This window comes from Cervus elaphus, chromosome 18, assembly GCF_910594005.1.
Source record: "Cervus elaphus chromosome 18, mCerEla1.1, whole genome shotgun sequence".
Classification (NCBI taxonomy): Eukaryota; Metazoa; Chordata; class Mammalia; order Artiodactyla; family Cervidae; genus Cervus; species Cervus elaphus.
In genome coordinates this window covers 26176344-26202651 of record NC_057832.1, presented here as the reverse complement: position 1 = coordinate 26202651, position 26308 = coordinate 26176344, and the positions used below count along the sequence as shown (strand labels likewise).

The window sequence follows — 26308 nt, the reverse complement described above, 5'->3', positions numbered from 1 at the left end:
CCTACAAGACCCTGAGATATGCCCCAGCCCACCTCTCTTGCCTCGTCTCATAGCACCTTTCTGTTTGGACTCAGCAATCCAGCCACACTAGTTTTCTGGGAGCTGTCTCACTGCCCTCCACCCCAGGGCCTTTGCACATGCTCTCCCCTCTGCTGGAGCGCTCTCTCTTTGCGTGGTTTCTCATGCTCAGTCCTTCCGAAAAGAGCTTGAGTGCCGCCTCCCAGGAGAACAGCCTCTCAATCAGATCTCTTGGTAAATCATTCTTACGGAACTGTGTGACTTCCCTGTGGGTCACCTCCCTCTGTTATTTCCTCACTGGTATGAAAATGCCCACTGAACTAGCATCATGAGGCCTCCATTTTGCTCACTGCTATCGGCACATGGGAGATACTCAGTAAATGTTTGGTAAATGATTGAATAGAGAGAGCGGCAAAGGCATCTTCTCAAAGATAATGTCAGAGTAAGAGTAAGATGGGGAGTTAGCTTTATTTTACTTTTAAAGGAGAGAAAACACTAGGACAAAACGCAAAGCTACTCTCCAATGATTTGGTTGTGGAGTAATATGAAGACCTTTCCCGCTGAATGGAGAAGCCAGATTGCACTGAGTATGAATAGCTTGGCTTCATCATAAGCAGTTCAAGTTGGGGCTAAGAGGTAGAATTTCAGGTTAGGAAACCTAAGTACAGAGAAGTGCCCTGTCGTTTTGACATGCAAGACATTCCTCCTTTTTCTGGTGAATTGTATTTTTGCAGTCTTGGGCAGGCAGGACCCGTGCTAAAGAGGATCTAATTAATATATGTGATCATTTCCTAGAGTGTGGAAAGTAAGAGGACAGCGTGGGGGCAACAGGAATAAAATTAAGAAATCAGAAAAGATACATTTATTTGAAGATTTTCTAAAGAACCTTGAAAACCACAGGAGCTCCTCAAGATGTTTATGTAATTGAAAATAATTTATTTGGGATTGAAAGGAATAATAAGACATTTTCACTTAAGTGCTAGTGGAGGCACATGGTATTAGACTCTCGATGTGGCCTGGGCTCACCTGTGTCCTTGGTGTTTTGTCCTCGGGCAGCAAACTAGAGATGTGTTTTAGAGAACAGACATGGAACACAAAATATTAAATGAACTTTGCCGTATTCACAGTGCCCAGCAGTATCACCTCCTTCTTGTTTGGCAGGGAAGGAGCTGCACATTTGGAAACTCAGCAGTGCATTAAGTATTTTAATAATCATTGTTGGCACACAAAGCATATGGCCTTTCAGAACTCACTGAGTCAAGTGTTGAAGTCTTCTTCTAGGTTTCTAAAATTACTTTACAAAATTCAGACAGAATTAAATTAGGGCACATTTCAGTGTTTAATTCATGAGCCTAGTGATATAAGCAAGGGAATTAAATTTTCTTCTAGGATAAAAGAATATCTATGTGTAACTTATTTTGTTAATGTAAAGGAAAAAGCAAAATTCACATCCCACAATAAAGTTATTTGCATTTAATTAGAAAAATCTAGAACCTCTGCATTAACAGGCCAGCCTTGTGGCTTCCGGGTAGTTACCGTGTACTCCTATTCGTGACCTAAGACCCACCTCAGATATCCCCCCATCTCAGCGGTCTTCATTATCCCCCAACTCACAATTTATATCAGTGGCTCAGCAGTAAAGAACCTGCCTGCAATGCAGGAGACACAGCCGTGGGTTCGATTCCTGGATGGAGAAGAATCCCTTAGGGAAGGAAGTGGCAAGCCACTCTAGTATCCTTGCCCAGAGAATCCTATAGAGAGCCCATGGGGTCGCAAGAGTTGGACACAACTTAGCAACTAAACAAGAACAACATGGCCATAATAATGCTATGAAATAAGCAACTGCAACCCTCAGTGGCTTAAAACAGTGAGCATGTCTTACTGCTCACAGGTGTGAGTTAGCAAGGCACTCCTGGTCTCTGCTGGGCTCAAACATGAGTCTTTGGTCAACTGTGGGGAGGGGAGAGGCCCGGCTGGTCATGGCTGGCCTCTCTCAGATATTGGGTGTCAGCTGGCCAAAGGCTGATCTCTTAGGACCACTGGGTTTACCTCCTCATGTCTCTTGCATGCACAAGCCTCAGCATCACTTCAATTGGCCAGCCCAGGCACATTCTCAGGTTGGCCGGGGCATCTTCTCATGGCAGTCTCAGAGAGGGGAGAAAGCGAAAGCATGCTAGCTTTTTTTTTTTTTTGCCCAAGCTTCCAGGTTCATCACATCTGGCCCATTGGCCAAAGCAGGTCACACACCATGCCCAGTGTCAGAGTGGGCAGAGACTCCAGAGTCTCAGGGCTCAGGGTGTGGATAACAGGGAGGGCTGTAGTTGGGGATACCATCGGTCCACCCCCACCCCTGCCACCCTCAGCATTAATCAGTCCCTTGTCCGTGCTGCCTCTGTCTTTACTCAGTTCTGCTGTACTTCTCCCATTATATTAAATATAGTTGCTAACTTGTCCATCTTCTCTAAAAGATCTTTGTGCCTCTGTGCATTCATCCTTAAGTATTTTTTAACCACCTGCCAGCGTCTTATTCCTCTACAGACCTCCCAGTGCCTAGCTCTGGTCCTGACGTAGAAGCAGCTCTCACACTCACTAAGGATGTGTTGAATGAATGTTGCGTGAGCGCTCACACCTGTAGTTGTTTCCTCCCCCTTCAGAAGGAAAGGGTAGGACAGATGCCTCTCAGGATCCCCGCCGAAGTGTTCTTCCCAGCTCGAGCATCGAGTGAACCAGAGGGCACCTGCCGTGGAACTCTCTGAGGCTTAAACACCTTTCCCTTCACTCTCCCACTTCTCCCTTCAGGAACTAGGGTTTTCTTTTTTGTATTATCCTTACTCTTCTCAGAGGAAGGCAGAAAACCACTGACATTTCACACATCCTAACTTTTTACAGCTTGCACACCCCCGTAGTTTTCCCTGGAGTCTCTCCATTCCATAGCAAGGAATGGTCGCATTCTGGGATTTATTTAAGCTCACGGTGTGGCTTGAGGGGAGCTTGATGGCTTTTATTTGCTGGGTTTCCAAACTCTATTGACTAGGAATACAGAGGAATTCTTAGGAAATGCTTTACACAGCTATTGAAACAAGACGCTATTCATATAGGGCGTTGATTCTGTCAGTATGATATTAAATGAATTGCCTGATTATTTTCCAGTTCCATAGACACCTACAGCGTGTGTTTCTGGGTAGAATCATACTTTTGAGTTTCTTGACTTTGCAAGAAGTTGTGGAAGTTGTTTGTGGGGCAGGGGACAGACAGTGCAGCTTAGGAGTCAGGCAGGCTAATCTAGATTGCCAGCTCTGCGGGTCAGTTACGTCCTCTGACAAAGCCTCTTCTCGGCAGTCAGACAGGGCCATACAGAGGCTAACAGAATAAAGCTGGTATGTGATGAGTGAATTGTATTAATTGTTCAGTTGTACCAATTGTATTCATTGTGACATATCTATTGCTAAATTGTTTTCAATGTTATTACGAATGATAGCCGCTGTATCAGTGGCTACTATTATTGTATACTGCCCTATAATTTTAAAAGCTGCAAATATAAATTATTAGTGGGAAAAGTTATTATAATCTAAATCACACGATCTTCATGTTTATTTTTATGTAAAATTTATTACTTTCAATACTGTTCTCAAGGTTCTACTTTAAAATGGTACTCAGGCACTGTACCTTTTGAAATGGTCTGGAAATTTGCTTCATTCAATCACCAAATATCTGTTCAGTTGCTCGGTGCTTCATATACTGGTGACTAAGGTAGACATCATCCTCAAGTCCCCCACCCCACCCCCTACCCGACGTATCCTGTGATGAAAGAGCTGCCATTAATGAGTCAGCATTATTCCCAACTCCCAGTTACCTCCATGGTCACTACAACTGCATAAATTATCTGAGATAAATTAATATGTGACTGACTTCCCAGTTACAGTAGGATGTGTTGATGCTTCAGGTTAGAGAAAGGGGAAATTTTGGCTCTGCTATTTGTACTGTAACTGTATTAATTTTTTAAACTTTATGTTTTATTATCAAATAATATGTAGAACAGACATTTCTGAAATCTCCCTTATCCCCCCCTCCGTCCCTGAATTACTACTGATACATGGCATAGGGATGGATGGAAGATTACTTGGGTACATACACAATAATAAAACATTGAAAGTTTATCTGTGGGGATAGTTTTTTAGGCTGCATCACAATTACCTATGTGGTATCCTAGATTGGATCTCAAGACAAGAAAAAAAAGACAATGGGAAAGCTGGTGAAATCTGAATAACATCTGTTGTTTAGTTAATAAGATTGTATCAGTGTTAATTTCATATTCTTTTACAAATGTACCATGTTACGTAAGATGTTTATTTTAGAGGAAGGTAATGAAGAGTATATGGAGAAGTCAGCTTCAAAGAACCATAGGAAAACAACAGGGAAAAAATAGTCCTCTTACCACCGTAAGTCTGTGAGTTTCCAGACTTTTCCCCACCGTGGTCAGTTTGTGAATGCCTTGAGAGGAGAGAAATTCTAACATTCGACTGAGAAAAATATTCTCAGCATAGTATGTCTGCTGTAAAATCATGATAGACAATACTATCATTGAGGTCCTTTGGAAGTAAAGAGTAGATATTGTAGGGTTTTCTCACTTGCCTGGAATTTTCAAAGGTGTTTTCTTGTTTGAAAGAGATAATCCCACTTTTGGTCTTTTTTCATGGACAAATTTTTATCACTTAAAAATTTGAATTTGAGTGGGTCAAAGATTCTCTTTTTACTTTCACAGGTGCAAACACAAGTTCGCCTTGCCAAAAAAAGCTTTGACAAATTGAAGATGGATGTGTGTCAAAAAGTGGATCTTCTTGGAGCGAGCAGATGCAATCTCTTGTCTCATATGCTAGCAACATACCAGGTAACAAAGTGAAAACTGTTTGTCGCAATGAAACAAGTATGTGACAGGCTTTAGATGGCAGAAAAATGGGTTTTGAGCCCAAAGTATGATTTGGGCATGATGAGGCTCTGATTGCCTTTGTCATAATTTACCTCCCACATCTCTCCTATTTAGCATCCCGAGCTGCGTGCAGAGTTGCTTCAGGCATGTCTGACTCTGCAACCCTATGGACTGTAGCCTCCCAGGCTCCTGTGTCCATGGGATTCATCCTACAGTCAATCAGACTGATGGTTAGCTATCCCCTGAGCATACACTGTAATTCCCCACCTCCCTGCATTCATTCAGGTGGCTCCTTCTGCCTGAGTGCCCTCCTTCTCCACTTGAACCTTTCCAAATTCCACTCATTTGATGTACCAACAGTGTGTTACCTCCTTCAGTAAGCCTCCTCTGAACTCTCTTAGCATTGTTGCCTGTAATTCTCACGGCATGGTCACTCCCTCATTAGGTTGTCATAATTTAATGAACTTGCTTCTGTCTCCTTACTGCTCCGCGTTCCCTCCGGATGGCACCTGCGTCTATCGACTGTACTGTGGAGCACCAGCCGAGTGTGGGAGGGAGCCTCTGGGTGTTGTAGGTTATATACAATGGATACGACCAGATTTCCTGTCCTCAGGGAATGTAGAGTTTAGAAAGGAAGTCAGAGACAGTAACATCTGACTATGTTGTCTCTGCCTCAAGGACAGAACAGGGTGTGCTGAGTGAAATGAGATCTACCAAAAGTCCAGTGGAGGCTTGAAGAGGGAGACATGGAATCAGGTGAGGGATCACAAAAGTCCATTGTCAGTGGCCAGCCCTGGATTTTGGAGGATGGATCAGATGAGATGAGTACAAAGAGACTGGAGAGGAGAGCCTCCTAAGGGGTGGAGCAGCATGAGCCGTAAGGGGACAGGGAGCCATTAAGTTTGGCTGAGATACAGGGTGTGAGTGGGGCTGTGATAGGAAACCAGGCTACAGAGGTGGGTCAGAATCGTGTCTCAGAAGCCCTGGAAAGCCACAGATGGACACACTTCTTCTAGGGCCCATGACTAGATCTGAGGCGTTTAAAATGCTAATGGCTTTACTGTCTTTCTTTACAGACCACTCTGCTTCATTTTTGGGAGAAAACTTCTCACACTATGGCAGCCATCCATGAGAGCTTCAGGGGTTATCAGCCATATGAATTTACCACGTTAAAGGTATGAAAGCTGGAAAGTCCACTAGAAAATCTTACAAAAAGTCAAGTCTTGTTTCTATCACCAGCAATGTACATTGAAGCAAGCATCATTATTATAACAGACTCTTAATGTCAAAGAGATAATTATGCCCCACCTCCGCCAGTAGGATCTTTTTCACCGCATCAGTATTCAATACAACAAAAGCCATAGCATCCAAAACCACAGATTGAACCTTGGTACTTGTAACCGGGAGATGAATTGTGGCCACCCTGAGCCTAATGATTGGCCCAGCTCCTTCTAAAATACTCGTTTGATGTTGCTAAAGAAAATATTATGCAAGTCTAGTACACTTTGTTACCTTTTACTCATTAACATATATTCACATAGGAAGGTATTTTCTTTTTTCTCTTCTAGCAAATATTTTATTCTATGAGTCCCATCCCATATAGAATATCACTTTTTCCTAACACTGCAGTCATATTTTCTAATTGAAGCAGCAATATCAAACTCAGTGATTTCTCAACCCAAAAGGAATACATGCAAAATGTCAGGTCCTCAGCCTCAACAACTGAAAGTGGAGTCATTTTGCAATCTGATGGTTGCTGCGGGTGAATGCATATTGCGATAAGGAAGTGATTTAGATTCTAGAAGAATTTTCAGAATGGTGGCAGAACACTGGGTGCTTCGTTGCCAGGTCAGATTAATATCTTTGAAAGGAAGAGATCAGGAAAGAACTCATTAAACTTCATCTTGAAAATACCTTCCTTTTAATTTTTCAGGCAGTTTGTAAGTAGGTCTCATCACTTTGCTTAACAAAACATTAAGAAGTTTTTACTTTTTTTTTCTTTTTATTTGTTGTCCTAAAACACCTCTTTGATTTTGAGATGTTTGTAATGTCACCATATCTACAAAAGTGCTAAGACGGTAGTAACCCTGTGTATCCCTGGCCTCCAGTGTTAAGGAAAATTCGACTCCTTAAATTTTTCTGTGATATTTTTTCCTGCAGAGAGGACTGAGCTGATTATGCTAGAGGATTTCTGGGCAGAGAATTTAGTGAAAGTCTGGTGGCCATGCTTTAGGATATAATTCAAAATATTTGGGGCAGATGATTACCCATTGCCTTTTACATCCCCCAGGCCTTCCTTAAATTATGGTTTAAGTAACAGTTTAATTATAATATAAATTCAGTAGGAGTAATACATCTGTTAAGGTGTAATAAGATTATAATAATGTTAAGAATGTAAAGTGTCCAGAAGTCAACCAAATAAAGTGTGCTTTTATTACCTCTTTAGAATGCTATTCATCTAAGCTTTCAATGATGACATGTTATATTAGAATCTGACGCTAGTAGCTAATTATTTTCTTTATATGGACTCAAACCCATATAATAGAACCCTGTTATTACCCAGCCCATTACTGCCTAGATGGAGGCATGTTGCATATCATATTGTATGCCACAGACTGTGAGAATGAAAACCATGAATACCTATGTGTCACAGTCAAATATGGACTACAACCTGATTTACCAACCCTCTTGCACTAATAATGTTTTAAAAATACAAGTCTTTTATATAAAAGATTTTGACTGGATCAAGTCATCTTTCAATATACATATTGGTATATCCACATATGTTGTATATATACACGTGTGTGTGTGTGTGTATGTATATACACATATGAATGGCACTGTATATCGATAATGAATATTTTGAAATTTAAATAAATGTTTTCATGATTTACTTGTTCCCTGGATTTACCTAAGCAAATAGCCCCTGAAATGCCTTTTGAGACACTGGCTGGAAAGAAAACAATGTCTTTGGAGAGGTGTGCCAAGCTTTGTTAATGAAAAGCAACTCATTTGCTTTCTTTGCTGCAGGGCGTATTCTGAGTGTGTTGGTAATTGTGCCATTGCAGCTGTATTTCCTGACTGTTAGTTTTATGCTTGATGAAGGATGATAATGAATGTGTTAAACAGTCGGTGCATCCTGTTTGGAGCAGAGTCTTCTGTTGCAGAATTACAGGGATGTAACTCACATCCCAGGAGTTCAGGTTTTATTTCTTATAAGCCTTTCTCTAGAAAATATGTGTAATTCTTTCTTATATTTTTATATTTATATTTTCTTTATAAAAGTGGACTGAGTCTCTATCTCACACAACTTGAAGTTTTTCCAAGTGACTATTTTGACATTTTAGGAATATTTTGTGGAGTTTGCTCAGCGTTCAAATGTTCTTTCGATGAATTTGTAGGGGAGAAAGGCCTGGTGTGATTATATTGATTCCATGCTTATTGACATACTCCTTCATCATTCTGATTTGATTATAAATAAGTTTTTGTAGCATTTTAACCTTTTGTAAAATTTAGTCTTAAAATTTTAAATTATTTTTTAAAAAACTCTGTTAATCTAATAATGGTAACAACTCAAACTGGGAGTTGAGAAACTATCTTTTGAGTGGTTTCCAATAAAAGAAGCAATTCCCTAATCTCATATTTTCAAACAATAAATATTTATTGGTTCATTACAATGTTACTAAACATACATATTTTGCATGAACATCATTGATGTGCTCGTTTTATACTGATTCCAAATCACCTGGGAATGTTTTTTACATGGTAGAAGTTATTAAGTCGTGGGGAGAGGAATGGAATGTGACTAGCCCTATCTTGAAAGCTTTTTTAGAGAAAGTAATTTAGACTAAGAGTTTAAAGCTTTTGGGGGGAAATAGTACAAGAAGTGCTGTTTGTAGGAAGGCAGTACCCGTCTTCAATTACCAGCCTTCAGATGTGGTCACATTTGCTTCATCCTTTCAGGATGTCACTTACTTACACATCTCCCCACAGAACCAGAACAGGCGTCAGGGGGGGAAAGAATTAAAACATAAAAAGGAAAAAAAAAGCCCTTAGGAGTCAAGTGGCTTTTCTTTGGAAAATCTAAAATCCTGGCCTTGTCTCTGCTCTCTGGGGCACGTGGACTGAGTCGATTGTCTTTACAGAGAGTAAGCAGTGGGGCCTTTGGGGACATGGACAGGCTCCCTGGGAAATGCTGGTTAAAGGGAAGGCATGTCCTTCTGCATTTGTATTTGGACAGGGCTGAGGACCTCTATTGAATGGAAATAGTAGCCGAGTGTATTCCTGTGGTGTACCCCATTCCAGGGCTTGGGGGAGGGAAGCAGGTCTTAGACTCTGATAACGGGATAAAGACGTGGGAGCACAGACGGGCCAGCTCCGCCACCGCCCGGTCGTGTGGCGCTGGCGGCGGTTTTCACGGGAGTGGCAGCCTCCGGGGGAGCACCAGGAGCCCCTGGTGGGGATGGTAGGGATGTACTTGTTAAACATTCTTTAACAGGTCCAGAAGGGGCTTCCCAGGTAGTGCTAGTGGTGAAGAACCCAGCTGCCAATGTAGGAGATGTCAGAGACGCCAGTTCCATCCCTGGGTTGGGAAGATCCCCTGGAGAAGGAAATGGTAACCCACTCCAGGCTTCTTGCCTGGAGAATCCAATGGACAGAGGCGCCTGGCGGGCTACAGTTCATGTCATTGCAAAGAGCCGGACACAACTGAAGTGACTTAGCGTGAGCGCACGAATAGGTCCAGAAAACCACCGTTGGCAGTATCACTACAGAAGGGTTTGTTGTGGTTGTCAGGTTCCATAGCCCAGCTTCCCTTACTTTCTTTGTTGTGTTATTATCATCGTTCAGTCACTCAGTCATGTTTGACTCTGTGCGACCCCATGGACTGTAGCCCACCAGGCTCCTCTGTCCATGGGTTTTTCCAGGCAAGAATACTGGAGTGGGTTGCCATGCCCTTCACCAGGGGATCTTCCAGACCCTGGGATCGAACCCAGGTCTCCTGCATCGGCAGCCTGAGTCTTTACCACTGAGCCATTGGGAAGCCCTCAGCTACTTCCTTGCTCCCTGTCTTCACCCTGCGTTATTAGTTTTGCACAGGCAAGGCTGTGAATAGCAATGGGATAGTAGGCCTCACAGAACTTGCCGAGGGAAACCAACCTCCTCCCTCCCTACTCCCTAAGACACCCCTGCAGCCCTTCTGCCCTGAGGCCCTGGTCTTGGCTCAGGTCATTCCCACCAGGGACAGGAGCGGGCAGGGCCAGCCTGCACCCGGAAAGGTAGGAGGACTTCCCACCCCCGAAACAGGGCTAGTACTAAAAAATGCACTTTGCCTTTGCAGCCAGCCCTGTTCTGTGCCAAGAGTTTAAGGAAATCTGAATTTGAAAACCTAACTGTGCATGTTCAAAAATAACCATTGAAACAGATGTGCCAATGTTCCCTCCTTTCTTTCCTGGGGTCAAGGACTTAGCATGATGATATGGATCATCATTCTGGAGACCGAAATGCTTTCAGCTCTCAAAATTCAAAAAACATCTTTTTCTAAATTTTGTTTTTCTCAAATCTCTATGCCTAACAGCCTTCTTCCACCCACCTCCACATTTCTCAGTTAATCACTTGAGCATTTACTGACAAGCCACATGGCTCTGTAGTTACTTGCTTTGAAAATAAAGCCATAATAGTTTTTATGAAAATTGGGTAAATATCTTTGCAATGCAATTTTAGTTGCTAGCCTCAACATGGCAATTACTCATGGCGAACATCCAGAATATCCTTTTAGACTTTCAAGTATTCTCTCAGCGTCATTACTTTACACAGCATTTAGCAGAATAATGTTTTCCCCCAAGCTGCTCCAGACCAGATCACTGCAAACAGCAAATTGGGATGCAGCTGGGTCACCGGGAGAGGAGGGGCAGAGAGGCTGACCACCACTACCACTGAAATCAGAGATGGACAAGCCCAAGCGCAACTGCTCATCCATTCATCCTTCCCATCCTGTGACTGACATTGGTTCTTCCAGGCAGCTGGTAGCCCAGGCCCTGTTCACAACAGCGCAATGTTTCTCCATCCATCTCTTCTCATTTTCCAGCTTTTCCTTGAGGGAAAAGGAAAGAATATTATCATTGTATGCAGAGTTACTTTATGCCAGGCACTCCACTGAGGGTGAAGGGCAGTAGTGTCTAAGAGAATTTCTCATGCTCCGTGTGACTCTAATGTACCAAGATTGGATCTCATAATGAATAATACTGTTAGGTTCAGCATTGACATATAGAAAGTGCATATATTTTAGTTAATCCTCAAAATAGCCTTGGGGAAGTGGGCATACTTGTTCTTGTTCCCATGTTTCAAATGAGGAAACTGAAGCTCACAAAGGTCTAGTAATTTGCCCAAGGCCACATGCTCAGTACATGGTAGATCCTAGGAACAGAGATGCTTATTTTTCTTGCATTCTGTCACGTGGTATTTCTTCCAGGTGGCCTTCTGGCCATGAGGCAGGAGGGCAGAGAAAGCAGAATTGCCACTTTTAAAAATTACCGCTGTGGGGCTTCCCTGGTGGTCTAGTGGTAAAAGAATCCGCCTTCCAATGCTGGGGACACAAGTTCGATCCCTGAACCAGGAAGATCCCATATGCGGCAGGGCAACTGAGCCCGTTCACCACAGCTACTGAAGCCCGTGTGCCCGAGAGCCCATGCTCTACGACAAGAGAAGCCACTGCAGTGAGAAGCCCACACGCCGCAACTAGAGTAGCCCCCATTGGCCACAACTAGAGAAAAGCCCAGGCAGCAATGAAGACCCAGTGCAGACAAATAAATAAATACATAAACATTTTAAAGGTTTAAAAGTACAGTACAGCATTTAAAAAGTACAGCTCTAAACCGTCAATTAAAAATAGCACTTTGAAGTATTCGCTTGAAAACGAAAAGCATCTTTTATATGTCAGTCTTCAGGTACCTGGAACCCATGACCTTTCCTTTAGAATTTGGAATGAAGTCCTCTCCATCTCATGGGCACTTTAGATGAAAAGGGAGTTCAGTAAATATTCTTGGCTTGGCTATTCAATATAATTTCTTAACTAGTTGTAGGATTGTAAAGACGTGGATTCAAATATTGTCTCTACTTGCGAATGGTTGACTGGCCTTAAGCAAGTTATTTCCCTTCCCCTGAGTCTCTGTGTCCATTTCAGGAAATCAGAATGACAGTATTTATCTGCATTTTGGGAGATGTGTGAGACATGGAATTCGGTACCAAACACATGGAGTACAGAATGAAGCAGGGCAAAGGCTAAAAGAGTTTTGCCAAGAGAATGCACCGGTCATAGCAAACACCCTCTTCCAACAACACAAGAGAAGACTACACATGGACATCAACAGATGGTCAATACTGAAATCAGATCGATTATATTCTTTGCAGCCAAACATGGAAAAGCTCTATACAGTCAGAAAAAAACATGACTGGGAGCTGACTGTGGCTCAGATCATGAACTTCTTATTGCTAAATTCAGACTTAAAGTGAAGAAAGTAGGGAAAACCACTAGACCATTCAGGTATGACCTAAATCAAATCCCTTACAATTATGCAGTGGAAGTGACAGACTCAAGGGATTAGATCTGATAGACAGAGTGCCTGAAGAACTATGGACAGAGGTTCATGACATTGTACAGAAGGCAGGGATTGAGACCATCCCCAAGAAAAAGAAATGCAAAAAGGCAAAACGGTTGTCTGAGGAGGCCTTACAAATAGCTGTGAAAAGAAGAGAAGCGAAAAGCAAAGGAGAAAAGGAAAGATATTCCTATTTGAATGCAGAGTTCCAAAGAATAGCAAGGAGAGATAAGAAAGCCATCTTCAGTGATCAATGCAAAGAAATAGAGGAAAACAGTAGAATGGGAAAGACTAGAGATCTCTTCAAGAAAATTAGAGATACCAAGGGAACATTTCATGCAAAGATGGGCACAGTCAAGGGCAGAAGTGGTATGGACCTAACAGAAGCAGAAGATATTAAGAAAAGGTGGCAAGTACTATACGAAAAAGGTCTTAGTGACCCAGATAACCACGAATGTGTGATCACTCACCTAGAGCCAGACATCGTGGAATGCGAAGTCAAGTGGGCTTTAGTAAGGATCACTATGAACAAAGCAAGTGGAGGTGATGGAATTCCAGTTGAGCTATTTCAGATCCTAAGATGATGCTGTGGAAGTGCTGCACTCAATATGTCAGCAAATTTGAAAAACTCAGCAGTGGCCACAGGACTGGAAAAGGTCAGTTTTCATTCCAGTCCCCAAGAAAGGCAATGCCAAAGAATGTTCAAACTACAGCACAATTGCGCTCATCTCACATGCTAGCAAAGTAATGATCAAAATTTTCCAAGCCAGGCTTCAACAGTACATGAACCAAGAACTTCCAGATGTTCAAGCTGGATTTAGAAAAGGCAGAGTAACCAGAGATCAAATTGCCAACATCTGTTGTATCATCACAAAAGCAAGAGAGTTCCAGAAAACATCTGCTTTATTGACTATGCCAAAGCCTTTGACTGTGTGGATCACAACAAAATGGAAAATTCTTCAAGAGGTAGAAATACCAGACCACCTTATCTGCCTCCTGGGAAATCTGTTTTTCTTTGTTTGACCCAGGTCAAGAAGTAACAGTTAGAACCAGACATGGAACAACTGACTGATTCCAAATTGGGAAAGGAGTACATCAGGGCTGTTTATTGTCACCCTGTTTATTTAACGTATATGCAGAGTGCATCATGCGAAATGCCGGGCTGGATGAAGCACAAGCTGGAATCAAGATTGCCGGGAGAAATATCAATAACCTCAGATATGCAGATGACACCACCCTTATGGCAGAAAGCAAAGAGGAAGTAAAGAGCCTCTTGATGAAAATGAAAGAGGAGAGTGAAAAAGCTGACTTAAAAATCAACATTCAAAACACGAAAATCATGGCATCTGGTCCCATCGTTTCATGGCAAACAGATGCGGAAACAATGGAAATAGTGACAGAGTTCATTTTTTTGGTCTCCAAAATCACTGCAGATGGTGACTGCAGCCATGAAATAAAAAGACACTTGCTCCTTGGAAGAAAAGCTATGACCAACCTAGATAGCATAATAAAAAGCAGAGACATTACTTTGCCAACAAAGGTTCATCTAGTCAAAGCTATGATTTTTCCAGTAGTCATGTATGGATGTGAGAGTAGGACCATAAAGAAGGCTGAGCACAAAAAAATTGATGCTTTTGAACTGTGGTGTTGGAGAAGACTCTTGAGTGTCCCTTAGACAGCAGGGAGATCAAACCAGTCAATCCTAAAGGAAATCAATCCTGAATATTCATTGAAAGGACTGATGTTGAAGCTGAAGCTCCAATACTTTGGCCACCTGATGCAAAGAACTGACTCATTGGAAAAGACCCTAATTCTGGGAAAGATTGAAGGCAGGAGGAGAAGGGGATGACAGAGGATGAGATGGTTGGATGGTATCACCGACTCGATGGACAGGAGTTTGAGCAAGCTCCGGGAGTTGGTGATGGACAGGGAAGCCTGGCATGCTGCCATCCACGGGTTTGCAAAGAGACAGACACGACTGAGTGACTGAACTGAACTGAACTGAACACAAAATGAGCCTTTAAGACATTGCACCCCTTTTAGATCTTTAAAGTCATTGATAAAACACCTTTTGAGTACTTACTTTGAGCTTGGCACTCTGCAATAGTGTTATCTCAGTTAATCAGCACTAGTGGTAAAGTTTCCACCCGCCAATGCAGGAGACTCGGGTTCCGTTTCTGTGTCAGGAAGGTCCCTTGGAGTAGGAAATGGAAACCCACTCTAGTATTCTGGCCTGAGAAATCGCGTAGACGGAAGAGCCTGGTGGGCTACAGTCCATGGGGTTGCAGAGAGTCAGACAGGTCTTACCACACATCCATACCCACACATGTCACAAGAATGGATAACTTACCGCCTTTGTTCTGACGGGTAAACAGGGACTCCCGAGATGTAAAGACCCTGTTCCATTGTGCAGCATGAAGCTTTTTCCAAAGTCCGTCTCTTTCCACTGCAGTATGATGCCTTCTTAGTACCAATTTTCCATCTTATTTTAAGAGAATAGATTGTGTTTTTCTCTAATTTCACTAACTCCTTTGTTCTACAGTAGAATTCAAGAGTACCTTCTCATGCTAGATTAATTGTGTCTCTTGTATTGTGCCTTTATAAATTTATAGCTGCATGGGTGGGGAGGACATATGTGCTAAATATCCATAAATTGTGCACATCATCATGGCCACTGCTTTTTATTCCTCACATGCTACTAATTATACAAACACAAATGCGCACACGCCCAACTGATTCAGCATCTTTTCACCATGGCTTGCTATTTTGAGCACTTTTATTTCCTTTTATAAACAATTGTTTGGCACCTTTATATACATATCGTGTAATTAATGAGAAGTAGCCTAAGAAAATTAAAAGTCATAATTAGAGAAACTGTCACCTTCCTGTCAAACATTACATGTAAGTCCTTAGATGAGGGCTGGCTTCTGGTGTTTGCCTGTGAAATTTGTTTTGCTGAGCAGTTTTTCTTTCATTCAGATGAATGTTGCTCTTGCTTTTATTTTCCTAATACAGGAAGTAGTAACTCCCATTATTATATTAAGCTGTTTCCTCTCTAAGACACTTTTGCAAGCTCGGTCTGTGCATTTCCTCTGTCATGCTGATCTTATACGTTGTGTGTGCGCTTCCTGAAACCATTTAGGCATTGATGGAAACTATTAGCATGTCAGTGCAGCCCTAAGAGAGAAAGATTATTTGGTCTAGGAACATTCCCTCTTTCTCAGAGAGCCTTTCTGTCTTACAGGAGGCTGTATCACTTCTAATGCACTGTGATTTTCACAAGCAATTTTAGTGAAGGACCTAGAGGGTTTGGGGTTTAGAAACAGAATGCTTTGACATTTTATTTCTGGATATGGATGGGAAGGTGGCATCCATCAGTGATTCAAACTACTTCCATCTGATGTCTGCCTGGTCAGTATAGTCAGCCAGGCCTCTGAGATTCCTTTTGCCTGAGCAGATGTTCATGTCACACAGAAGATGCTGTCACCTCTGACTTTTAAGGATGCTGCAGGGTTAAGTGTTTTCAGCTGAGTTGTGGACTTGAAAATAATCTGAAGAATTTACCTCCAACCCCCTGCCCCGACTTGGGCCTTTGTCATCAAACCTGGGAAAGAGTCGTGATTCACTGCGTAGCGTATCCTGAATCTGACAGTCACACCCAGGAACTAATTTTGAGAGAGGAAGGCAGGCATGATTTGTCCTCCATAATGTTTCAGAGTTCCTCTCAGCCTCTTTATATCTTCAATGTGTGCCATCTTTGGTAAGAAACAAGTTCCATATGTGGTGGTGTGTGGTTTTTTCCATTGCTCTATAGAGGAACATATAGCTTAGTTTGGTCTAAGTCTCTTTCTTAATACAAGAGATGCCTTCTGAAAATGTTCTAAAATTGATTGTGGCAATAGTCGCACAACTGGGACTACACTGAAAACCATTGAATTGTACACTTTAAATGAGTGAATTGTTGTATATGAATTATATAGACATACATACACACACATGAGTCCCCTTAGTTCAAAATTCTGATATTTAATAATGTGCTCAGTATTCATTTTGCTTATGATTTTACAAACCTTTTCATATTGTTCTCCTGAGCCTTAGAATGTCCTATCTAAAGAGCTCTAATTTTTGCAGTTTAACCTTATGTACATTAATTTATCAACCAACAAGTACATACACAGTACCTCTCTTGAGTGACAACAACCAAATTGTTTTAAGGACAATGGTAATAGTAGGAAGAAAGGAGTGATTGTCACAGGAATTATTAATAATAAATTAAAGTAGCAATTGGAACCGCGGCCTTTCTGTGGGTGAAGAACAATAGTGACTTAACTGTGATTGTGGTGACAGGGAGCCAACAATTGAGTCCCTGCTAATGGCCCAACGGGGGCAGGGGTTGAAAAGAAGGAATAAGTGGTTTACATTACAAAGGGATTGTCTGAGAGCCACTGGAGTGTGGTTCTGAGGGGAGGTCAGGCTGGAGACAGAAAGGATGATAACCGTGGAGCTGTCAAGGGCATCTCAGGGGCTTAGGCAAGCACTGCGGCAGCTAGACACGGCCGGCTGAGGGCCGCCCCGGCCCCGCCAGCGCTGCTGGATACAAAGGAAGTGCAGCGAGGAGACAGCCGGAGCCAACCGGCGGCCCGAGCCAGTGTCCCAGAATCTAAAAGCCAGACTTGTAGCCTCCGGAGCACTGGCTGGAAATTCTCCTGGCTTCACTTTGACCAGGGTTGGACCACTCTATGGAGAACAAAACTGCTGGAAGTGGGGTGTGTGTGTGTATATGAATACAATGGCATGATTGGCAGCTCAATTGAAAAGAGTAAGTCCTTGACATCTGTTGAACTCCTCGTTGTGGTTGCACATTTCCAAGATACACTTACACATGTGTGTCCAGCTTTTAGCAGACGTGTGTGTGTGTGTATGTGTGTGTGTGTGTAGAGAGAGAGACAGAAAGAGAGACCAGCCAGAGTGCAGCCCATATTCCACTTGCCTCATTTGTCCCAATGCTGCCCTTCACAGCATTTCCTGCCCCCGGCCAGGATCGTGGATTCCATTTAGTTGTCCTGCAGTGGAAAGATGGAAAAATCAAACGAGCATGAGGAAACTAATGGGGGAAAAATGTTAAGTAGTGAGGAATGTTAGTCAAGGAAAGGAACGGTCTCCCTGTGTGACCCCTGCTGACCTCTTTATCGGGGTCTCATGAGACTCTTCCTGTTGCCCCCTTCACCACAGCCCAAACAAGCCAAGCTGTTTCTACCTCTTGGCCTTGTGGTCTCCCTGAGCTGCCTGTAGCTGGCTCCTTGGCGCCATTTAGCTCTTAGTTGAAATATCACTTCTAAAAGAGGACATTCCTGCAGACGACGATCAATTAATTTCTAGCCCCCTATTTCACTTCTCTGCCTGGACCCACCACTTGCTTGCTGATAATTTTGTCTGTCTTGTGTGCCATGGATCCCCAGCACCCAAAACAGTACCTGGTCCTTGGTATGTGCTCAAACACTGCTAACCAAGTGTGCTAATCTAAATGTCCAGGGATAGGGAATCATTAAAAATGATGGCAGTGGTTTTTGGTTGTAGTTTATGCAAGAAAATGCTTTAGAACCCCGATCAGGGGACATAGATTGAAAGAGAATCTAGATTATTGACAAATGAATGCACATTTATATTTTTAATTCAATATTAGTGTTTAAGATATAAAATCTTTCTTACATTCTGCACTGTAATTGTTTTGAACATGAAATGTCTACATAAATTGGTTAAGAGGACATCTATGCTCTATAAAAATATCTACTATACAAACAAGGATTACAATTATGTAAGCAGATGAATATGAAAATAATCAGAAAGGAGATATATGAAAATAATAACTCACAGTTTTAGGGAAATGGAATTATGAATAATTTTTCCTTTTTTCACTTCCCAAACATTATACATGTGGTTTTGTCATTTTTCTAATTTAAAAAATATTTTTAAGAAACAAAACCTAGTATAGAATGTGTATAATGAAATATTAATAAGACTATATGTATCTACAGTTTGGAGATGGGCTGACTTTCTTGAATTTGGCATGCTCAATGAATGAGGCTTTATGGAAAATGGTAGTAACTGGGGGCTTTGCAAAAACTGATAGGACTTTGAGTATAAACAGTTAGGTAAAGAGAGTTTTTTAGACTTCCCTCGTGGCTCAGCAGTAAAGAATCCACCACTAATGCAGTTCAATCCCTGGGTCTGGAAGATCCCCTGGAGAAGGTAGTGGCAACCCACTCCAGTATTCTTTTCTAGAGAATCCCATAGACAGAGGAGCCAGTCCATGGGGTCACAAAGAGTCATACACAACTTAGCGACTAAACAACAACAACGAAAATAAAGAGCTTTTTAGGTTAAAGCAGCAGAATGAGCAAAGATAGGAAGAGAGCAACTTGCACATAGGAGACCAGGAGGAGAGAAGCCTAATTGAATGGAAAGTCTCTTACAGTTGGTGGGAAGGCGTTTGGAAGAGTAGGGTGGGAACACATTTTAGAAGATCTTAAAACTTGGTTAGAGAAGTTTAAAAATGGAAAGAAATAAGAAATTACCATGGGTTTGTGAGAAAAAGAGTAACATGATGACCTGGGCACAATAGGAAAATTATTCTGGCAGGAAGGGTGACACCAGCATCCATCTGATGTCCATGAAAAGTGGAAGTGTTGGTCGCTCAGTCGTGTCTGCCTCTTTGCAACCCCGTGGACTATAGCCCACCAGGTTTCTTTTCCATGGGATTCTCTAGGCAAGAGTACTGGAGTGGGTTGCCACTCCCTCTCCAAGGGATCTTCCCAACCTGGGGATCAGACCTGGGTCTCCTGCACTGCAGGCAGATTCTTTACCATCTGAGCCACCAGGGAAGCCATAGCAGACTCCAAAATCAATCCCAGCTCTGCTCTGCTGAGACTCAGCCTGCAAACCATCTTTACCCAGCCCTCTGGTCACCCATTGGTGAATGAGAAGTAATTGCCTCCTCTGTGTGTGTGTGTCATACTAGAAAAGTGAAGGATGAGAAGGAGGAAGATGGGAACAGAGAGGTGAAAACCCAAAGGATGAGGACTTGGATTTTAATAGTTATAAGAATAGAAGCAGGATAAATATCTTGAGATACTTCCTTTGTGTTTGAATTATAGTTAAGGCCAGAAATAGAGATCTTTTGTGTAACTCACTATTCAGTTGTTAACAGGAATGTTTTGCTTTTTCAGGCTTTGTCACTGGTGTACAGTTCCTAGGCACTTCCTTTTTTTTAAAAAAAAAAAAGACAAAAACAAAACTTTTCCTTAAATATTTAATAAACTTTAAGAACAGTCACTCAAAGAAATTATTTGCCAAAACAAGACTCTCACCCGTTCTTAATCTATGAAGATTTAGATGCACCCTCTCTGTCCACTTGTGGGAATTAACTTGTCAGAATATGTTAAGCCACTATTTTGGGTTTTAAAAAAAGTGGGGGGAGTTTGTTTGCTCTTTGTTTTTCAAAAATAAGCTGTTTTAGATTGCAAAATAGCAAACAAAATTAAAAATAAAATTGTCTCATCTTTGAGGGAGAGCAAACTTCTGTTCTGTCAGTGTGTGGGCTGCAGACAGAACAGAGTGTTTATCTTAGCTGCATGTTAAAGATGGAAAATAAAGTTAGCAATTGCCAAAATGCCTTCTTTTGAATAACTTATCACAAAAGGGAAAACATAAATCTGGTGACAAAACAACTCTCCTTTACAAGCTCATATTTCTTGGATGGGTCTGAGAACATAACATTTCATTGCTGTTGACTTCATTGGTTCAAGGTTACCTCCCTAAACGTCTCATTCAAGGTTTGATGACTTGGTCCAGTGGCAGTTGAGTTTTTAACTGATGTTTCTTTTGCTTTTGTTTTCTTTCCTGTTATCACAATCAAGAGCTTACAAGACCCTATGAGAAAACTGGTGGAGAAAGAAGAAAAGAAGAGGATCGCCCAGCAGGAAAGTGCAGAGGCCGTGGCGGAGGAGCCAAGTCAGTAAGTAACCACCCCTTCACTGGGCAAACCTTCCTTCCCACAGGTAAGGGCTCACCTCCCTCCCTGGCCGTGTCTGCTGGGGTCTCTGGCACAGGGTGATGGCTTTCTTTCCTCAGTTCTCAGAGTAGATGTACTAAAACAGAGACCAGACTCCTCCCCACACATATTCCTCTAGGCAGGGACTCACGTGTCCCGGTAAGAGACCCATACTGGGGTCTTTAGGAAGGGAGGCTTGAGAGGACTTGACTGGGGCCAAAGAGGCAGGCGTGCCTGGGGCTCCTGGCCTGAGCCCCAGGCTGTCACTCTCTGGGGTGCCTGGACCCTGTCTGTTCCTTCATCACCATCAGTTTTGAGGGCCTGTCCTAGATGGGAAATCCCCGGCTTCTCACTCACAGGAGGAAATAACCATGAACTTGCTTCACAACACGTGTAGCCCTCTGGGGCTCTCCTACACAAGTGTTGGGTTTTGACGTTTTGTTTTCTACATACAGACCTTCCATTTTCTCTTCTGTGAAGCGGAGAGCAGCTTTGAGGGTAGGAAGGGACTCTCCATCTTGACTTCTTGCCTCTTTATAGAGAAGGTGCCTCCAGTCATTTTAAATACTTTTTAAAGATGAACTTTGCCACATACATGGTGTATAATTCCTAACCTCATACAGCAAGGAGGAGGTTTCAGTGTGAACCTATGCTTTTTCTGGTTAGATGACATAGCCCATGAGAACGGGCTGACCTACGAAGGCAAAGTAGTTCGCCTGACCTCCATTCACTCTTCCTTGTCCACACAAAAAAGTTTAGATGACAATCTTGTGGTAAAACAGGCTTACATTTCTACTGGGTTTCAAAATAAGTTCAGATAGATCTTTTTTGTCCAGCAGAAATATTTGCTGCCTATAATGGCCCTCTGTAATTTTAAAGCAAGTACGAGAAAATGTCTTTTTTGCAAAACAAAGACAATTTTTTATTGCAGGAACAACTATAGAATGTGGTCTGAATCTAGTACAGTTGACCCTTTTAGGTGGAAGCAGTTTAACCTATTACCAGTAGTAATGGTAATCTGGGCTTACCTGGTGGCTCAGATGGTAAAGAATCTGCCTGCAATGCAGGTGACCTGGGTTTGATTACTGGGTCGGGAAGATTCCCTGGAGAAAGGAATAGCAGTCCACTCCAGTATTCTTACCTGGAAAATTCTATGAACAGAGGAGCCTGACAGGCTATGGGCCGTCGGGTCACAAAGAATCTGACAGGACTGAGGACTAACACACGATGGCAATCCAACCACCATTCAGTGAACACCTACTGTGTACTAAACACAAAGCCAGGTGTTTTCTTCATGTCGTCTCAGCTCATTCTCATGATGCCCCTCCATGTGATCAGGGTAGGCTTCTCCCTGTTGTGTTACTGACGGAAGCGAGCTCAGAGAACTTAAAGGTCTGCCCACAGCCCCTGTGTGGTAAGGGGCGGGGCCTGCAGTGAGTTCTGGTGCCTTCTTTTCACCTTGTGTTACTGAAATCAAAATAAAGCATTAACTTTTACTCAGAGAGGAAGAACCACCCAAGATGGTGTGGATTAGTTTTAATTAATTTCATATTTCTTCATTATTTTAGTACTTCCTCTTTAACGCTCAAGAAGTATAACCCAGTAACTATTCTTAATGACATTGAAAATTTCATAAGAATTTTGTTCAGAAATGGTAGGTAAAGTGAACCTCATGCTAGGAGGGAGGTTCAGAGGCACTGGCTGGATCTCAGGACAGTGAAGTGTCTCTGCCGTGACCCTTCCCATGAATAGTGAGAGTTCAGTAGGTGACAGTCTTGTGAATTTGAGAGTGATACTGCTTTTAGCCTTATGTACAGTAATTTAGCTAAACTCCTGAGGTGTCCTCTTCTGTAACTACAGAATCAGAATAAACACTCACTTGTCCATTGGTTTTTTAACTGTGTTTTTAAAAATGATGGTAAGTATCTATCTTTGTTATACCTAAATACTGACTTAGATGTTTACGAAATATGTGCCTTAGCATGAAACCAAATCCAGATGTTAAGATACTACTGAACACCAGGGACAGGAGAAAGTCAGCAAATTTATTTCTTCTTCCAAAAATGTATAGCATGTAAATGGCTATATGTTCATATTTTATGTGTGTGTAAGTATAGTAATAGATATTGTACAGAAGATCTGACTGTCATACATATGACATTTTCAGAACAACGTTACTAAACTTTGTTTTTTAATTTTAAGGTTAATTTCACTAGAGGATGAAAACCAGCACAAGGAATCCTCTAGTTTTAAGAGTAAGTTTCGATTTTTTTTTTTTTTTCAGAATTGCTTCTGAAATACTACTGCACTATAGCCAACCCATTTTCTTCTCTTGTCAAACTCCTTCTAGACCTTTTTATTTCCAACTGAAAAAATTATTTACTTTGCTTCTTAAGAGTTTAAAGTTCAAATATCAGTGCTGCTGACCCCAGAGTATTATGGAGAGAGGCTGTGTATTTTGAACAAAAAAACAGCCATCATTAGTCATTTCAGCAGCAGCCTGTTGGGGGGCATTCCAGTTGAGACTCGGCAGAGAGCTGTTTGCTTTACAACAGGTAATAGCATTGCTGCGTTACCACTACGAGCTGTAACTGATGTTTGGGCCGTGGAGATGGTTGTGATGAGAGCACGTGGTGACATTGGGGGGTTTGATTTCTGCTGTGTCATGGGCTGGGTGCTGGTCATTGTTGGGAATCCGATGGGAGGGCTCAGACTCTGCTCTTCCAGGGAGTTCCTGGGCCTGCTCTGTACTAGTGAAGTGTAAAAGTGAAGTGTTAGCCGCTCAGCCCTGTCTAACTCTTTGGGACCCCATGGACTGTAGCCCACCAGGCTCCTCCTCACTGAGTGACACCAGGTCCCTGGGGCATACTGACCCTCCTCTGATCCTGAGGGATCACAGCACTCGTGACCCAGATGCTGTGGTGTTGGAGGGCTTGCCAACAATCCCCGCCTCCTGCCATCACAGCCCGCTCTTTCATCGGCAGTTCTCTCATAAGGAGCATAGGGTAGGGTTAAGTGTGATGGAACTCACAGGATGGAAAGCTGAGTCTTTCACTGGGACTCGAATCCTTGGAGATGAAGGGAACAGTCTTACATACTGTGAAGAGATCGGAAAGGACCTCAAACGCCTGTTCAGCCTGGCCCTCCCAGGACATGCACACCTCCACTCTGCTCCGTCGTCTCCTGGAGGCCCGACAGGCAGAGTACACCCTGGAACCCCCCCTCCCTTCCATCCTTTCCCCCAGACTTTGTCTTCCTTCCATCTTTCTTCCTACTTTTCCAACCACTCCACCTACTTTATTCTTCTTCTCCCATTTTACTGCTTCGTTTGCTTTTCCTCCATCTGTCTGTGAACAGGAAAAATAAACTGTCACCTTTCTGCCTCCACAGCTTGACTTCCTGTCATCCTTTCATACTTGTTTGCCTTCCTTCTTCACATCTTTGTTCATTTGTTCAGCACATGTTTATCTGTGGCGGGCACAGCTCGGGGCTCTGGGTGTTCAGTGGTAGATCCTTCCAACATGGGGCAAACTATTACACAAGTTACTGGGTAACCCCAACTTGGGTGAGTGCTACAAGGGCTGTTTACAGGTATTTGTGATTGGGAGCCCTCACCTGTTTGAGGGCATTGGGGAATTATCTCAGTCAAGGCTATTGCAAGACCTATCAAAGCAAAAGAAACAGCCTGCGTGAAGACTGTGAGCCAGGGAGAACCAGGAGAAGGTCAGAGAAACAAGGTCCTAAAGCATGAGGGAGGCAGGGAGGAAGTGGCAGAAGAAGGCAGAGAGGCAGGCTAGCCATGTACGAGTTCTCTGAACAGTATTGATCCACACCCACCGACCTCAGGATCATGCAAGGCCAACAGCCTGAATCCTGTGGGAATCTTAAGCAGTTGAACAGGAAAATTTTACTTTTGTGGAAACATGTAAACTCCAGTTTATTATGTTTGTATTCAAGGCATTTATGCAACATGTGACAACACCGGGGGATGAAGTTTTCTCTTTGTGCAGTATGTTCACTTGTCTGTGGTAGTTGCATAATATTTTGAGATTGTACCTGTTGATTACCCTGTTTTATAGATACATAGAATGAAATCCATTAGAAAGAAGTGCCATCTGTCTTTCATTCTGGGACTTGTAGAAAGTCTAATGTACATATGAGCAAACCAAGTTTTAAGGCTGTGCTGTTGTGTACACACACACACACTTTATTGGGCAGAAGGCACAAAGAATTCCTGCATGTTCCTTGCCCCCACACATGTATAGACACCTCCATTAGCAACATCCCCCACCGGGGTAAATAATCAAATGAACCAACATTGACATATCATTATTACTCAGATTCCATAGTTTACATTAGATGTTGTACAGTCTGTAGGTGTTCACAAATGTATAATGGCACATATCCATTGTTACAGTATCATTCAGAGTGGTTTCACTGTCCTAAAAATCCCCTGTGACTTCACCTATTCGTCTTCCCCTCCCCCAAACTCTAGCAACCGCTGATCTTTTCACTGTCACCGTTGTTTTGCTTTTCCCAGAATGTCATATAGTTGGAATCTTGCTGTGTAGCCTTTACAGGTTGGCTTCTTCCACCCAGTAATCTGCCCTTTTATTTTAGCCCGGCCCATGTGACTGAGGTTCATTAGCCCCAGCAACTTGTCCTTGGGTACTTAAGTCACACATGTGTCCCTGGAAGGAGAATTGTTAGATCAGTGGCATATAGTTATTCTACCAAACAAAGCAAGGATTCAGGGCAGTTAACTCAGCGTTCATTGAGAGCCAGTTGCTTGACTAAAATGTCATCTGAGGACCCCTGCTCCTTCCTGAGTTAGTTTTCAGATACATTTGTTCCTGAAGCATGTGCTTTCCTTATAGCACATTAGTATATGAACTCACACACCTTTCTGAAGTGGTAATAACCAAATGCATGTGTTTTATTTACAGCCGAAGATAGAAAAAGTGTTTTATCTGCCTTAGACAAAAGCTCTACACATAATGCATGCTCAGGTAATCCAGATTAAGGAAAACAACACAACTTTAGTAATTTGACTCAAAGTCCTTACAAAATGAAACTAACATAATTTTCTTTTCTTTCTTCTCCTCTAATGAACCTGTAGATGAACTTTTAGACATTAAACCCGAGGAAGGTGGTAAGATTTATGCATTTCTTTGGGGTTATAATTTGTTTAATATTTTAAATACTGTGGTTACACGCAGGCAAATGCAATTTTTATCTTTTGAATAGCTTTGCATTCCCAAGCAGTTGTTTTTAGGTAACTGCCATTTGTCTTTATGAAGTGAAGTAAAGTGAAAGTTGCTCAGTTGTGTCTAACTCTTTGCACCCCATGAATAGTAGCCCACCAGGCTCCTCTGCCCATGGGATTCTCCAGGCAAGAATGCTGGAGTGGGTTGCCATTCCCTTCTCCAGGGGATCTTCCTGACCCAGGGATCAAACCCAGGTCTCCTGCATTGGAGGGAGATTCCTTACCATCTGAGCCACCAGGGAAGCCCTCGTGACTTTAAATATGCTCACGCACAAAGAGTATGTCATCATTACAATGTTCAAACCGCTAAAGCTAACAGGTGCTATGTCAGAGTAGAAAAAATGTGGCTTCCAGAATCAGACAGACCTGACTTTTGAATATGGTTCCCTTATAAATAATCTCTATGGCCTCAAGTAACTTGCTTCATCCTTAAACTCTTTTAGCCTCGGTTA

General features: G+C 42.4%; 1 protein-coding gene across 16 annotated transcripts in view; it reads left to right on the top strand.

The window, feature by feature from the left end:
• Nucleotides 1–26308, top strand: part of ICA1 (islet cell autoantigen 1) — a 159871-nt gene that overhangs the window by 107384 nt on the left and 26179 nt on the right. For 15 of the 16 annotated variants that reach the window (XM_043871768.1, XM_043871758.1, XM_043871767.1 and 12 more), the window contains 6 exons: nt 4781–4906; nt 6022–6120; nt 20457–20554; nt 22793–22845; nt 25537–25599; nt 25710–25742. In XM_043871768.1, coding sequence (XP_043727703.1) covers nt 4781–4906; nt 6022–6120; nt 20457–20554; nt 22793–22845; nt 25537–25599; nt 25710–25742 — 472 coding nt within the window. The remainder of the gene's footprint in view (nt 1–4780; nt 4907–6021; nt 6121–20456; nt 20555–22792; nt 22846–25536; nt 25600–25709; nt 25743–26308) is intronic. The other variant, XM_043871769.1, reaches the window with a different exon arrangement.